Genomic DNA, 17,357 nt, shown 5'->3' with positions numbered 1-17,357 from the left:
ACAAAGGGAAGAACGACGGAGAACAAATAATGTACAAACATTTTTCTCCCTTATGAACAGCCATTATGACTCTGCGCCACATAATGTACCTGCGTACAGATTGGTCTAGCAAATTGTTTCTCTTAAATTGATGAACAATTCAATGGAATCTGTTACTTTAGACACTATTTGATCCATTTCTGCCCTTCCCAGCATCGTAATTTAGCTTTTTCTTTTGTTTTACTAAACAGGGTCCTACAAGTTTGCTGTATGCTTAAATAACAGATGTGGTTAAAGAAGGCAGCACTCAAGGGCAAAACCAGTTATTATCTGCCAGAGATTAGGCATTACATGTTAGGCCTGAATAGACAGGATATAAACATTAGCTTGTTATCTCCTGGTTCAGTCTAAATAATCTATGCATAAAAAGAAAGAAAAAAGGACACATGAAGGAATGATTAAGAAACTTTCTTCTTTTTGTAGCTTAAGAAGCGTCACAGTGATGCAAATGTGCAAACTTTTACATTTTCTTGTATTTTGCATTTTGTCTGTGTGTGTAGTCACCTGGGCTATATGTAGTAGGACCTGAACCTGTTTTCCACCAGATATCAGCTCGCAGACGATCTCCAGAGCACATCCAGCAAGCTGCAGTCCACGACTTTGCACTTGGACTGTCCAACCACAAGATTCTGAAAAATTAGCTAGTAGATCATTGATGGACACCACAGAGGGCCGTCAATGACTAGAAGGGGAGACACAACACACGACAGGGCCAAGGCTACCCATCTGGCAGTATCTGAACTTTCAAAATTAGAGCACCAGCAGATCTCTAAATAATAAAATGCTACATGCACCACAACCAGGACTGGCATTATTTTTAATATATCAAAACCAAGAATTAAATAAAACGTTATTCTTTATTTTTGTGACACTTTATTTTATTAAAAACATTAATTGGAAGACAATTATGCTAGCACTCATGTATCCGTTAAAGTCTAGTATTTTCCGACCACTATATTGATCAGCCCAACCATAAATCATTATGCTCCAGTCAAAGGGAACACCTTCTTCTTCACTGACCTCCCGCACATACTATATTTGTCCATAAAGCTTCTGATTGACTGTCACATCCCCTTCACTGAGTCCCACAATGGACTTCTACCCTTTAGAATGGCATTTTAGAAATTAGGCTTTATTCATGCCTTCATTAACAAGCTGAAAAAAAAAACGAGCTATTAAAAACACAACTTTCCAAGTCATGTAATCGAATCATACAAAACTAAAGAGATAAAATTGTAAATAATTCTGGCTAACAAATAGCAAACTGTGTTAATCAATAGTGAGCTAATAAAAAACAAAATAGACAACTGATAACTGGATGAGCTCAGACAGCATTAGCATGAGTAGGGCTGGGCTATATCATACTGTTCACGGTAATACCAGTATAATGTTGGGCAACGATAAGAAAATGAAATATCGCGATAGAATATGGTTAAAACGCGCAAGCGCAGTGCCTTTGTTTTCATACACACATGGCGGCGATGCAGAATGAGAAGAGCGAAAGCGGGTCATTGAATGAAATGGATGAACCAGAATTGGTTTGTAAAAATGCTGCAACTTCAGTGGTGTGGAACTGGTTTGGCTTTCGTCCGTCAGATACACAACCGTCAGATATTTTTGGTAGAGCATGCTAGCGGGCCGTCGTTATTACCGTGTTTTTTAGAAAATACGGCACACTTAAAATCAATCCTTTGATTTTTCTGAAAATCGACAGTGCCCCTTCTGATCCCGTGTGCCTTATGTATGAAGTCAGCTTGTGTGATTTTATGTGGTACATGGCAATCGAAAATTTGTCAAATGTTTCAGTACGACTTTGCTAAGCTAGGAAGCCGCACCGCTTGATGGATTGTCGGAGCATTACGGCTGCCATAGGCAGGAGCCTCGCGGAGTGATACGTACTGTGCTTCAACATAATATTACCGTATTGTGTGTGTATAACCTCTTTTTAAGTTTTGTGGATATTATACATGGTTATGCTGAGGATCTGTCTGCCAATTTCCACTGGAAATGCCCTTTGGTTAAACTGTCAGCAAGGAATTTGCATTTGCACTGTTAATTTTTTATATAACTTTAATGCACTTAAAAAAGCTGCTTGTTTAAGTGAAAATACATTGATGGTTGTTTTGGGTTTTTTTTGCACTAATAAAGTTGTGGAGGTGTAAAGTATTTTGTCTAGTGTCAATTATATTGTCAGTTATATCGTTATCGCAAATTTTCAAATGTATATCGTGATAAATATTTTTGGTCATATCACCCTGCTTTAAGCATGAGACACTCTGAAGGTTTGAAGTTTGCATTTTGACTGCTGGTATCTTAGTTTCTGAGAACTGATATTCAAATATAGTTAGACAAGGAGGTACTATGCTAAGTTATCAACAAACACTACCCTTCATGAACTTTAGTATTGTAATATTACTGTAACCGTAATATTGTTACATCACGAAACAATAAGTAGTCCTAATTAGTAACAGACTAATAAGTAAGCGAGTGCTGGGAGTTCACCATGTTAACTTGTAGTTAAACTGTCAGTCACTGTGAAACACATTTCATCATATGGGCCACACCTTCAAATGGGCCAAACCAGTAAAACAATCACATAATAAACTGTAAAACAGAAAAACTCTAGATGTTTAAAAAAAGCCAAAAAAACCACTTTATAACTATTCACCTGGGCCACAGCAATAATTTTAACAAACCTGAAACAGCATAGCCCACGTGACTTCACTGCAATTGTCAAGCCGTCCAGTGGGTCAAACTAGACATTTTAGTGGACTATTTCCCATCCCCACATATTATCTGGACCACATATTTGACACCCATTAAAAAATGTTTTTGAAAAACCAAAAAGAAAAGAGTCACTGTAGTTAGTGAGACGTGAAGCAGCAATGCAGCAGCTCTCTATTCTATCATCTCCTGTGATAACTAATGAAAATAGCAATTTACAATAGCATTGGGCTCAGATAGTAAGCCAAACCGTGCTACTGGTAAACAACTGATCTGCTCAGCCAACCATTACTAGTGGCAAGTGAGTGGAGGTTGATAGTCCATTTTCAATCAAGTGAATTAATAAGACTCTGAAATGAAAATGAAATACTTGCTTCTTGCTATCTGCTTGTCTTCTATTAAAAGTTTAGCATTAGCATGAGGCACTGACAGCTAGCCAAATCATGTAGCTGCCAGACAGCAACTCAGAGATATTTTCACAACTTAATCATCAGCACAACTGCCACTGTTACTAGCGGCGAGTTAGCAGAGGCTTTTAATTTCTTTGGATGAAAGCAAGGTATGCTGGGTTTTACTGGAGCTAGACTGAGGGCAGGAACCTTTATAGGCTATAAAGGTCTTAACATTAAATGATGCTGTTGAATATATTGTTTTGACTAACAGAGCTTAAGACAAGTGTGACTTTTCATCAGTCTGGTTTGTAGTTTTTAATTCAATAAAAAACAAAGTGTAGTGATATCAGCAAAAACTCTATCCTGCCTGCTTTAAATCTTATATAGCCTTTGCTATGTCAATTACAGTGACCATACTTAGGTTTTTGACTGATGACCTTTGCAATAATCAACATCATAAATCCAGCTTATAGTTTACCTGCCCTTTCTCATTTGCTACAACATAATGTCTGCTTGACTGGCAAAGAGAAAGGAAATGAAGCTGGCGCCTGTCAGATTTGAATTCCCCAAGCCCGTGCATTGAAGTGTCTGTCTTAAAGGTGTATGCAAGTCTCAATGTTCTCCGGAAGGGACAGCCACCCCTCCTGAAATCACACATAAGACCAGGAAATGCCCGCTCTGCTTATTCTAAATCTTAGTGATCATCACTTCATCCTACAGTGCGCTCTCTCCCGAGGCCAATTACATTCCATCAGGCAGGAAGCCGGATGCCGGATAAAAGACATGGGGGTATATTAAGCCACACTCGAAGCACAGAGAAAAGATACGCTGTTGCTGCATAGCTAGACCTACATAAGATAATGAGGGTGACATAGTTAATGCATTGGCAACATCTGACTCCAAGATGTATTTTATGCAATAAGACATAGATGTGGTTGGCACAACAATTAGACCTTAGACCGTTTGTGTGACTTAATTAATGTTAAGCAAACAGGAACTCCACAATTGACAACCAGAGAAACCTGTGAAATGTGAAGGCACTTGTCAAGGCAAACAAATCAAAAAGGCTCGTTGTGTTGCTGTTGCTGTTTAAAAAAAAAAAAAAATGAAAAAACAAACCGAGCAGGCAGCAGGAACATTTGGAGAAACAGCAATGGAGCTGGAGATCTTTTCACCTCTCCATAATGACAGGGTTTTTTTCTACTTTTCGACACCCACACGCAAGCGTGGGTGTACGGATGACTAGGTTGTTCAGCCTGTTACTGAAACTACATTCACAGTGCAGACTCTGACCATTTGTGCGTGCAGGGACCTGCACCTTCATTGAGCTGTAATTTAATTTCCTGTGATGACTTTCATAAGGTACACGTAATGGGTTTGGATATAAAGACCTTGATAGCTCTTACTGCAACAGAGATTTGCGCCTGTTGGTCCACTGTTGCAAGAGAAGGTCGTGGAAATGAAAAACACTCCCACACATGGCACTCTTATTTGGCAAATAAACTTTCTTATTAACAGTGTTTACGTTATATTTCAACCTCCAAACCTCACATTAATCTGACAGTCCTGCGTATATCTGAAAAGTAAAAAGTCCTCTCTCTGTGACAGCAAACTAAATAAATGACACATTTTCAAGTAAGTCCTTCTTAAGTGTACAACTAGTTTCCTCTGCCTTGGCACACACATAATCTGTTTTGCCTTGCTCTGATCTTGTCCTAGTATGCCTTTCTCATCAGCCGAAGGCCCTCGGCACACCGCAAACAAACCTCAGAGGTAATTAGTGCGCCTTTCTCAGACTCTGCAGCATCTGCTAGTGCAGCAGCTCGCGCCGACTGAGTGGCAGCTACTGGTAGAGTCAACCTGCCCCACCAGGTGGATTTCTGGTCCAACCAGATGCCATATTCACATTTCCTGCCTCACAAGTTTGCGGGGTATTTCCCACAGCTACCCCCTCCTCTCCCCGCTTTCCGCACGTCTTTGATCTTTTGCTTTCTCTGCTCTCCTCTTTCCCTAAGCCACTCAATAAATCTTTAGCTCTTCCAGCTCTCCTCTTGCTTTTATTTCTCAGATCTCCTGATGCGCTGATTGCCCGTGTGCTGTGTCCAGTAAGATTCCCAAGGCTAAAAGCCCTGCACAGACCATCTTGGACTCTGGCAGAGGCTGATGAAATATAAAACCCACCCCACATCAAATAGAACCAGTGTTGCGATATGCATAGGAGCCAGGTGAATCACTGAGGTAAAGAGCAAACTACAAACAACAAACAGCAGGTTCACTTTCCAAGTGTCCAGCATTATTAAGAGCATTTTTCACACCTATAGTTCGTTTACTCTGGTCCGAATCAGTTGATGACTTTGTAAACTTGTAGCTTTTGCCCATGTTTGTTTTAACACAGCGAAAAATCCAAGTGAACTCAAAGCGAACCAAAACGACTAAAGGATTGTGTACATTACCTGGATTGTGGGGGTCAAATCTTAAGCATTATCCTTTGAATGAAATGGCTTCACCATTATTAGAAGTTAGAGAAGCAAGCTTTCCAAGTTTAAAATATTAAATTTAGAAATCAGAAACAGAAAGAACTCAGAGAATTCACTTGTTCCACATGCTGTCACGTTACAGCCTTTTTCCAAAATTGATTAAATTCGTTTTTCACTCCAAAATTCTACACACAATACCCCATAATATCATTCAACATTGCGATGTCGAATATCTATAGACTGGTGGTCTTTTCTTGACTTATAGTCATTGTAGAAAAATAGTTTCAAATTCAGTATAAAGTTCAAGTTCAGTAAAGTTAGTTTCTATGACATCAGTTTGAGGTACATCTTCAACGTCAAAGTCATAGACTTTCTAGAAAGCAAAAGATTATGTTCATGAATAAAACAAAGCAAACATATTTTTTTTAAATTCCCTGATAGAAGGAGAAGAAATAGACTTCCGCAATACGCAATCTCATGCTTTAAAATTCATCACTTACTAAACTGACTTGGATGCTGACATCATGGACAGGGAGGGTTAACTGTAAGAGTCCAATGCATTAAGTTCACCATGCAAGACTAAAATTGCATTTAAATGTAGAGGTTTCTTAAAAAAAGGGTTTTGTCAAAATTAAGTCAAATTAAATTAAGTCCTTCTTTGCAATAATCAGATCCGTATTCCTCATGTTCTGAAAGATGGTTTGACCCGACCTCTAATCTACATGGAAACATGTCAACTTCAATCATCCATTGTTCAACCCAGGAAATGGTTCAACAATGTTTGCTAGGTAGTTGTTTTTGTTTTTTTAAAGTCACAATTTCCAATTTCTAAACTACAAGTAATTTGTGGACTGTCCCTATTATTCTACTTTGAAACTAAGTATAACCAACAATGTCAAAGAATCCAGATTTAAATGTAGGAGAAAATTATGCAATTGCCAGTATCTAATATGCATATTTTTTTCCCTACTTAATTCCGTTAAGTTAAAAAAAATAATGATACTCATTGAAATGTTGTGAATTCCCAAGTATTTTTTCACAGTGCTGAAATTATTTCCACAAACTAAATAGTTGAATAACATTAATGAGTCCGATTATCTCAAGATGTCTATCGCTACGTTCACACTGCAAGTCTTAATGCTCAATTCCAATTTTTTTGTCTGCTTGTTCACACTACAAATAAAATGTTACAGCAAACGCGCTCTAGTGTGAACCCTCAAAGCGGCCCGCGTGCGCAAAAGAAGATGTCACACACAACGCGCTCTGTTTAGACCCAGAGCAAACAATATTGTTTGACTGATGGCCCTTAATATAAAGACTTCGGACTTTACGTTTCCCAATTTTTGCTTTAAGTTATTTTGTTATTTACATAATAATGTAGATAACCTAATAATTATCCTTATTGCTGTTTTAGAGAGGAGCGGTGCTTCAAAGGATAGTTGCATATTTCTGTCAGAATCTGCAGATTATACAGTACAAATAAAATGTTCACGTTTCTCCAACGCTGTCTTCCAAACAGTTTCACTGGATGGCCAGCAAGTGTTCGCGATGTCTTCTCCGGCGCTGATAATTGGCGTCTGTCTTGTGTCAGTGACGTAAAAGATGGATTTAATGCGACATGACCTGCACAGCAGTCGCTTTCTAAAACATCAGATATGTATCGGATTCAGTACCACATACGAAAGTGACCCAGATCGGATTTGAAAATATTGGATTTGTGCTGTTCACACTGTCATACCATGATTGGATATGGGTCGCATAGGGTTAAAAAAGTCGGATTTGATGCACTTTCGCCTGCAGTTTGAACGTAGCCTATGTGTCAGTTTCCAGTCCGTTACAAGATCAATTAGTCTTCTCTTTGAACCAGATTTGCACATCCGTCACCCTGTAACATTGATGCCAGTTTTCTGTTAGCTCACACCGTTTGACATCTCCTTCACCTCAAACTATAACTTGTACCTTCCATGACTGACCTGAACTCTTTTTCACTTGATCTCTCTGCCACTATTGCTTTTTGACCTTTGGCCTAAACTTCACCCTTTTCTGAGCGGGGACCTTTAGATGTTTTAGGTTGTCCTAGTTTTCTATAACAGTGCGAAAATTTTGGATCTCTATTTGGATTTTTGACCTGCACTCAACCTGCAAAAACAGCTTTACTCTCAATCTCTCCAAACCTTAGGCACTTGTCGTGTGTTTGCGTTGTACTGTACAACAGTCTGTTTTTGTGTTTGCTTGAGAAAGAATGTCACAAGCCTGAAATCTGGCAGGAATATGTTCAAATCCGTGCTCCTTGTAGAACAAGCTGAGAAGGATCCAAGACTCATTTCAGTGTAGCAAGCAGTGCTTGTCTCAATAAACCCTCAACTTTTAAGACAAATTTTCCCAATTATGCCTGCGGGGCTGTTCCAGTGGGCTGGTGAAGGGGAATTGTTATTGAAATGAATGCAGGATAGAAAATTGTCTTTTTGTTCCACACAACACAGACAGCAACATTTATCTGGGCTGTGCTGTTTAGTGTTGATCAATGGCCTGGACAAAAGCGCTCATTATCTATTTCCCTGCAGAGCACGCGTCCCTGTGCTAAAACCACAGACGGTCCCCGCATTGGATGAATATCATTCACCAAATGTCAAATGCTGAAAGTAATAAACAGCTCCACCAGTAATGTTTTGGCTTCAACACTGGCTAACAGCCACAAACAGCCCATTTAACGAGCGCAGATGCACGGTCCCTTGGGAATGGGTGGCAATGAGACATGGAGCAAATTAATTATCAGTTTAAGTATGATCTCAGCTGTCTGACTCCCTGGCTGTTCAGCTACTCTTCCTCTGCTCTGTGGAGAATAGTTTGCTAGGTTAGTGAGCTAATGTTAGCAACTAAACTGTTAAGAAGGAAAGCTTTTAGCTTTTTCACCTTGTACCCCTGCATGACAGCATTCGTCAGAAACTAAAGGTAAGAAGTCCCTCTTCAGGGTAAAATTTTATAACAGCCATTATCATCAAAAGGTGAATTGTTTTTACTATTTTTAGAATACTCTTACAGTTCTATTAAAAAACACAGACTTAATTATTCGACACCAAATCACAGATGATAAGAAACAGCAACAATTTCATCCTAATCATATGAGTGCACATTTTAAGAGTGCTGTATATTGTACGGTAAAGATCCTTCTGCATAATGAAATACCTTGAAAAATACTGGATTTCGCACAGCGTGTTACAGACACTCATGTTTCCCTCAATTCACAGCAACAATCATCTCAATGTGTTTCTTATTGTAAGGTAAAGATCCCACAATAATGGAGAGAATAACCCATCAATCACATTAGCAAAAATCCCTGCGCAACCACTTGGAGGCAGTAGTGAAGAAGAACTCCCTTTTAACAGGAAGAAACCTCCAGCAAAAAGGCATTTGGTGAGGGGTAATAAAGCTTCAAGCTTCAAAAACAGCTTTACTCTCAATCTCTCCAAACCTTAGGCACTTGTCGTGTGTGCCTTTTTTTTGTAATTCTAGCTAATCTTACATCTAAATACAGGTTCATAAAGCCAATTTCCTCCCAACTTAAATGCAGCTTTTGTTTACTAGCTGTTTTGTACATAAATAACAACATTTGTTTCATAGTCATAATTTAGCAAACACAGATATTAGTCTTAATGTTACAAAAAAATCATAAGACAAAAACAAGGAAACGTCAGCAGTCACACAGTGTAGATGTCTGTCATTTTATTGTGAAAATTAATGACAAGACCAAAATGTTTTCACATGTGTAGGAACAAATTTGATACATTTTAGGGTGGTTTTTTGCACATTATGTCTGTGCATGATTCCTGAGTTTTAAACTGCTGTCTCCCAACTAATCCAAGTCTTTTGCATGACTGTTTTTTTTTAATTTGGGGTTTTAGAGAATGGCCTTTTTGTATATTTTATATTTTTGTGTAAGCTATCATAGCAAGTAGTTATGATTGGTACAATTTCATGATCTCAGTTAAAACCTAATAGTGAAAAGTAGGTTTGCAACTTTTATAACCCTAGTTATTTTATAATATGTATTGGTTAATCTGTTATTTTTTTAATTGTTCTAGCCCTATCCCCTAACCCTGTTTATTAAGAGTTCCTCACTGAGATTAAACGGTGCCCCTGCTGTGAGAGCAGCTAGTCAGGGTTTAAAAAGTCAGGACCAGATTAAGCAAGTAATTAAAAGTAAGTAATTTCAAACGTACTCAGAGTAAACATGAGATTAGAAAAGGTGAAAGAGAAAGGTGGTGGTATTATAAAATATTCAGTGGGAGTGGTCGTATCATGTGAAAATTTAGAAGTAAGTTTAATGTATTTGTAGCATCTCCAGGTCATGGCCTACTTAAATACATAAAAACTGAATATGAAGGTGAACATATTCACCAATATTAAGATTGCATAGTAGGCATATAGTCACAATAAGTCCATATTCTGCATGACCACACTCTATAACTATGTTTTCAGTCAGTAAACAAGCAATTATTGCTTTGGTTTTTGTTTTGGTTTTTTTATTGTTTTTTTTATGACCTTGTAAAGTATCAGTACCAGAAGAGTCATTCTCCCTTGTTAACACCTATAGCAGCTGATACACTGTATAGTAGAAATGGTGCTATTGAAAAGCACTTTGAGTGCACTGTTAGAGTAGAAAAGTGCTATATAAGGACCAGACCATTTACCATTTACTCTCAGTGAAAACAAAATACTTCATGCATGCACTCGATGTACAGTTCATTGCTAGCTTTTGATATTTTGGGGTGTGTGTGGTTTGATGATCTTATGCAGATATTTTGAAATAATGAGATAGAGAGCCAGCCCAACAGACCAGCCTTTGTCCCTGAAGCATCAAGCACACTGTACCTACTACTTAGTAATACTTTGTTTAAACACATGCCATGTCCCTCTCTAGCCGTAGTAAGGTAGACGAAAGGCTACAATTAATGTGCGAAGGGATTCTGGTGACACTAAACTGTGTAAGCTGACAAAGCAGCATTCCAGCTAAGTTATAAATAACACAGAAGAAGACTGGCTTCACTACACCAGGCTGTGATTACTAGTCCACCTTCTCTTCCCCTCTGTTTGAAAATCTCTTAAGTGCTCCATTACTACAGGGCGTAGTTCCTCTTGTGCTGACTTTTTTCCACTACCAGTGAACTGGAATAGAACCTGTGGATCTTAGTAGCATCTGCCAAATGCAGCAGTTATATACAGGGATGGGAATCACAGTATGATATTATTACAACAACAGTGGTGTTCTATTGCTTATACAAAGCATATACAGCTCAAGACAATCATCTGCAATCTGTGTAACTGAAGAAGAAAAATCGGGAATTATCGGGTGTCAGTATGTGGGCATTTCATTATTATGCACTTTTAACATGCCAGTTCAATTAATTAGCTCCCTGATTGGCTTTTTCCAGCTGTTTGCCATTATCCCCTGTTTCTTGTTCTTCTGTGAGTTTCTTCTTCATTAATGCAAGTTCGTGACCTTGCATATCAAAAAAATAACACAACCAGGAAAATATTCTTTCTTTTAAGTTGAGTTGATGCAATATGAAATGATACTGTATTGCACTGTTTCCCTCCTATCTTGATGTCATTGTGTCAGCTTTGGCCTCCATGCATTCATCCACCATCTGCTCTACTCTGAAAGTCTCTGCCTTCAAACTTTACACACACAGAACTCAATGACTTGAACCTTGATGGCCTCTAAGAGTTGGACGCTCCACTATGACCATCTGAGTTCCATTTGAAGTCTTTTACAAACCCTAGAAACAACTTGTCACAAACCCAAACCCCATTTCAGAATGGCTATATTGGCAACAACCACTCAATGAGAATAAAACATCTCCAGAATTATTCCCAAGGACATGGAGTAGTGACCTTCCTGGTAAATATGGTTGAAGCCCAAAAGTCATCTGCCTGGTCGAAACTGACATATGCTGGCAATGTCACTAGACTAGAAGTCAGACCGTCTCTTAAGAAGCAAATAATACAACTCAGATTATTTCAAAGAATGAATTAAATGAAATTATCTTTGTTCTGCTTTTTTTGACACGGTGACAACTAATATTGCCGGTACATGATTATGAACAAATTAGTGTTACTGGAGACTGTTTTAAAAAATAAGCAAATTAATACTATGAAGCTACTTACAGTTTTGTGAATTAACTCAGTAGGATAAGCACAGGATTTAGAAGCAAAAGGTCGCAGGGTTTGAGTTAATCCCAACTTAGAAAGTTTTTTCTATTGAGAAATTGTTTACATTTAGTTTATTTTTTATTCTAATTAATAAAAAGATATAAAATAAATCTTGAACACAAATGTTCTCAAGACGGACTTCTAGGTCTCGTTGAAGATATACTTCGAACTGACTAGATGTCAAGAAAAAACCATCAGCTGATGCTTATCCAATACTGCAATGTTTGCTGGACTAGGATATTTTTCAAAATATATAAAAACCCAAACACACACTTTTCCGACTTTTCTATCGGAACACATTAATCCTGGAGTTGCTCCCTTGTTCCAACATCTGACTCCCAAGGTAACTAAAATGTGATGTATTTTACTTTGCTTTCAAGGGTTAACTGGAAGACGAATTGTTGTATTTGAACTTCTGGGATCAATAACTCATAAAAAACCTTATTCAAACACCAACAGCACTTCCTTTCAGTCACGTTAAGCAGACAACAAGCTAGAAGGTTATTTGCATCCAGACACATCATTTTCCAACCCGGACAAATAATGCTGGTAGAAGTTGGCTATGAGTCATATGAATATGGAAGATCTTCAAGATGCAACAACAGAACAAAATTACTCGAGCATTCACACTTCTGAATAATATAGACTGTTTTAAGAACATTATTTTATCATTTTCAGCTGATGCAATGAACATTTAATAGTATTTCTGCTTAAGCCTCTTTTGTTTGACCGTGTTATTACAAATAGCTTAGTTAGCTTTACTCAAAGAGATTTGTACTCTCAGACATTTAACAAAAAAAGAGAAATTACCTCTTGTTGCATAAACTCAAGCAAAAATTAAACATAATCCATAATCCTATGATGTATTTGTTGTACATAGCTTCTAGCAGAAATAGTTCATCTGTGAGATTCTTGCAACATCTGGAAAAAACACCACTTTTCTTGCCTCAGACTAGTGGCAGAAAAGTCAATTGTCAAAGTAATCACTGAGTCACTGGTATTGATCAGTACCCGCCCACACTTATACACCCTCCTCTCTCCAGATAAATAGTGACAGTTTTCTAATACTATATAGTGAAATGAAACACTTTCTTGTCCTTCTCAGTAGACTCAATCAAGATCACCATTATGTCATTATGACATCTGTGTTGATGCTGTACATGTACAGCAGTCCCTGCCTGACCTGACTCTGACTGCTGCACTTGTCTCTGTTGTTATAAAGAAAGAAAGCACATGGGCTCAGGAGCCATCAGCTCTAATAAAGATCCTAATGGTTGCACCTGCACATGCGGTGGGCTGTGAAATGTAGCTGAGGAGAGGTGTTGGTCTGGAAACACAATGTCCGCCATTCAGTTCGATGCCGGAGTCCTTAAAATCTGTCGCCGGCAGCCGGGTGACACGGTGCCACTCATTTTGCAGTACAATTTGGGTCAGCGTTGGCTGATATTTTAAGATACAATAGCCTGAAGTGACTTCCCGGCATGTGCACGTGTCAAAAAAAATGGCATCGGCCCATGAATTAGCAAATCCAATCAGAGTTTCGTGATAGCTGTCTGCTCAGAGGGGCTCTCATGGGAGGACACTGCTAACTGTGGCTTCTGTGGTTAACAAGCACAATGAGAAAGGGTTTCTATTTGCAGATAAAAGAGGGCTTCAATGGAAAAATGTATTTCCTCTACTGTGCCTGGATTGTACAGTATCTGGACTATTGACTGGAAACTCATGGCTGCTGCTTTAATCCATCCTCTAAGTGAGTCAGTGTCTGAGGATGAGGATTGTTGGAAACAGGAGCAGGAAGCTGTATTATGTTGGAGGGTTTTCTTTTTTCACACCCAGGCTTCTGTGTATGTGGGGTGCTGGCAGTGTGTGAGATAAAGCTGTTTTAGTGCTTACAGGAAATCCAACCCATCCATCTGACCATCGCATAATGGACTTGAAGGGGGGGGGGCTACAGGAACTAAGGATATTTGATCAAAATTATCATGTGCAGCCCTGTGCCATTATATAGAGTGTATAAAATACTGAATGGTGAAATACGTTTTTAAGCTCTTAGATTTATGGGTTACACTTAGTACATAGTGCAGCCTGTCTTATGATGCAGGTTCCCCAAACTTACAATGCAATTCTTTATTTACTGTTAAGGTATTTTAGACAAAAGTGCAAACACGTTGTATACTTCTTACAAGAAGTACTTGTGGTATAATTTGGTTTGTCTGTCTGTTAAAACGATCAGTTGTTACTGCATTGTTCTACCATATGAACCAAGAAGCAAAAACATGCATTGAAAATCACACCCTAAATTCAGAAAAAATACATAGAAAAAGTACACGGTTGGGGTTTTTTTGTTTTGTTTTTTTGTTTTAACAAAAGCATTGAAATAAATACTATAGAGTAAAAGGTACAATATTTGAATCCAAAATATAGTGGACAACAAAGCAGCATAAGAGAAATACTTAAAGTACATTAAAACTGTTAAGTTTTACAGTAAAGTACTTGGTAAAATGCACTATATTACATGCAACACAGCAGTACTCTCGCTCAGCAGCTTTGTTGGGAGGCAGGAACATTTGGGGGGTACAGGTACCACCCCATGACCCCCTTCTGTATATGCCCCTGGCACTGAGGCAGAGGCAGGACTGCTGTGGATTAAGGGTTCATGAAGTGTGACTCCACTCACCATGTTGACTTCTGACACCATGTCTATGCTGGCCACGTCTATGCTCATGCCAACAGCGACAGGGGGCCCTAGAACAGAGTAATTATGTCATGATTACAGACCTTTACCTCTACGTCTGACCACAACACTGTAAATGGCGCCAAAAATAAAGCTGGGGGATAAATGCGGAGCATACCTCCAAAGTCCGGCCTCAGTCGGATGTCGTATCCTTTAAGTAGTTTATCCACCGTTTCCTTCACAAAAGACATGTTGCCCGGTTCATTGACGCTGAAATGACAGCAGAAGCAAAGAAAAGAAAACATCACCTTGACTCCCGCATCAATCAGTCCAGGCAATAACCTTGGCTTCTCAGAAAAGAAAGAAGAAGAAAATAATGAGAAGATCACTGACCTTTTTGCGCAACACACAATCGAACCGATAACCAGTGCGGACAAGACGCGAAATTGACGAAGCTTGTGCAAAGCAAACATCCCCCCTTTTCCTTTTTGTAATTGTAAAGCACGAAGGCAGCAACAGCAGAGAGCTCACCCCCCTGCAATCAACAGCCGAGACGGACACTCTTCAAATCCAGAGTAAATCCATCGATTGCCCCCCAAAAAAGCAAGAAAGTAGACTGAGCCGCGGAAAAGTCAGCAGCTCGCTGTGGATGGAGTCAGATGTGAAATATGGGCTGACATCGCCTCCCTGTCATAAATATTGGCTCCGCTTTCCTTTTTGCCGTCTCTGACTGTGCGAGAGGCTCTTACATTCAGGAGCTAAAGCGCATATTGATGAGGAGAGAACATACAGGGGGGCGATGCTGCTGCTGCTGCTGCTGCTGGTGGCGGCGCTGGTGGTGAAGGCACTCGGCTTGTTCAAATTAGAAGCGAAGCCCCAACACTTAAAACACTGTAAAAAAAAAATGCTGAGGTAGAATCTGCAAATTCAAGCTTTTCATCTTATATATTTGGTGAGCTGTTAAACTCTTTTTCTTTTCTTTTTTAGGGAATGCATTTTAAACCAGACTTTTGTTAAAATCCACTTATTTCTGCTAATAAACCTTGTGTCTATTTTTGGCCCTAGAATTTATCAGCAGGGGCGCATTTGCGGTTTCTTTTTTTGTTTGTATTTTTGTTTGTTTGTTTTTTGAGGGCGGTAAAGATATATATTTTTTTTTAAATTTAACAAATAAACATCAAGTTGCTTGAAAACTGGGGGCCAGGGGGGCAGTTGAGCAAGTTATAATTCAACTTTATGTTTACATGTTTATGTATGCATTCAGCAATAAATAAAGTGTCTGACTTGTAACCATATGGCAGTCGCACTTACTCAGAGTCATTGAGTAATGATAAAAAAAAATTATGGTTGATTCTGCTACAGAATGTAGGGGTTCCATTTTGTCACGGCTGTGCCTACTTTAAATGGATCTGCCTTTTTAACAGGTTTCTTCCTGTTAGAAAGGAGTTTTTCTTCCCACTGTCCCCAAGTGCTTGCTCAAAGAGGGGTTTGTCGGGGTTTCTCTCTATTACATAGGGTCTTTACTTTACAATATGAAGGACACTGAGGTGACTTTTGTTGTGATTTGGGCTATTTGAAAGACATTGAACTGAAGTAAAAATACACATGTTGTTTAGTTAAGCTTGTTTCCACTGATTACTTATCTTCACTTCCTCGATTACCTCAGTAATCAGTGGACATAATTTTTAGAACACTAATTAAGCCGTTGCCCCACCCCTTCTCCCACTCTCAAAAACACCCACATTACAAAGCACTAAGCCAAACTCGCTTATTAAAATTCTCATTTTTTTACAGTGCACCCCACACCATCTTCATCCTTCCCTTGGGTTTCCTGTAAAAATGGCGGGACCTGAACAATATGGAGTGGGGACAGGCAGCATTTATCGAACCATTAATCGAAGCTGTTGATTTATTGGCCTGTTATCTGTTGATGGCCCTTTTGTGTCTGATTTAAAATGTGTGGACTGCACCATAAATTATTTAGAGAGTCGGGGTCAAAAATTCGTGAACAGGCTAATTAGGACCGCCTGCACACGCGGACGCGCTTGCACAAGACCCAGTGGAGGAGCCTGGATGAGGAATGCGCGTGCTGTGATAGTTCATACCTGGTGTCATAGATGGCGATCAGCTTCTTGTTTCCGTTAACAGCATTCCTGAAAGAAGAAAGTTGATGACATCATTAATTAGAAAATAACAGGAAGACACTGAAAATGAACTTCTTTCCTCCCGTTTGCAGCTTCATGTTTCCCCGAATTTAATTGTGGTTATAAGTTTATTATTCATTATTATTATTATCATCACGGTGTCTTATGCGTGTTTGAGCCTGTCTGTGTTGTGTGACTGTGCTCTGCATAGCCTCGTATTCCACCCAGTATTGCCTGCAGTAACGCAGAGGTCTGAAACAGTGGGATGCCTGCAGGGCAAAATATTGAAAGCCAGTCGATTTCCCCCTGGAGCCCCCTCCAGGATAAAAAACATCTCACAACACCTCCCCCAACCCTTATCTTCCTACCACAGAGAGAGGTGGTGGTGAGTTTGGGGGGGCTTTTTTCGCCATCACTTTCATTCACACTCGTCCAAACGGTCAACACTCCGCGAGCTTGTTCGCACCAGGCGCGGTGCTGAAATCACCCTTCGAGGGTATTCTGGCTGCAGCTCCCGTCCGCAGACTGCACCGCCAGACGGATTCAAGAAAGTAGAGGGAGGTTAAGTTTACCAGCTAATTATCGTCTACGAAACATGGAACTCGGCTACCCTCTTATGGCAATCGTCAGGATGATAACTACTCTGACGTGTTTCTTGCGAGCTCTTGTTTTAGTGGCTCAGGGTTAAACAAGC

The 17,357-nt window shown here is 39.3% G+C and overlaps 1 protein-coding gene across 3 annotated transcripts in view; it reads right to left on the bottom strand.

Annotated features, from left to right (window-relative positions):
• Window positions 1-17,357, bottom strand: part of LOC102311362 (gamma-aminobutyric acid receptor subunit beta-3) — an 86,712-nt gene that overhangs the window by 34,305 nt on the left and 35,050 nt on the right. For 2 of the 3 annotated variants that reach the window (XM_042224478.1, XM_042224477.1), the window contains exons 2-4: window positions 16,625-16,672; window positions 14,698-14,789; window positions 14,523-14,590 (exon numbers count right to left, since the gene is read on the bottom strand). In XM_042224478.1, coding sequence (XP_042080412.1) covers window positions 14,523-14,590; window positions 14,698-14,789; window positions 16,625-16,672 — 208 coding nt within the window. Of the gene's footprint in view, window positions 1-14,522; window positions 14,591-14,697; window positions 14,790-14,912; window positions 15,371-16,624; window positions 16,673-17,357 lie in introns of those variants that run through there. The other variant, XM_042224479.1, reaches the window with a different exon arrangement.

The sequence above is a fragment of the Haplochromis burtoni genome, unplaced genomic scaffold (assembly GCF_018398535.1).
Source record: "Haplochromis burtoni strain Fernald_Lab_line unplaced genomic scaffold, NCSU_Asbu1 Contig_139, whole genome shotgun sequence".
In the NCBI taxonomy this organism is placed as follows: domain Eukaryota; kingdom Metazoa; phylum Chordata; class Actinopteri; order Cichliformes; family Cichlidae; genus Haplochromis; species Haplochromis burtoni.
The sequence above is the reverse complement of the archived record's forward strand: the minus strand, read 5'-3'. Positions and strand labels throughout refer to the sequence as shown.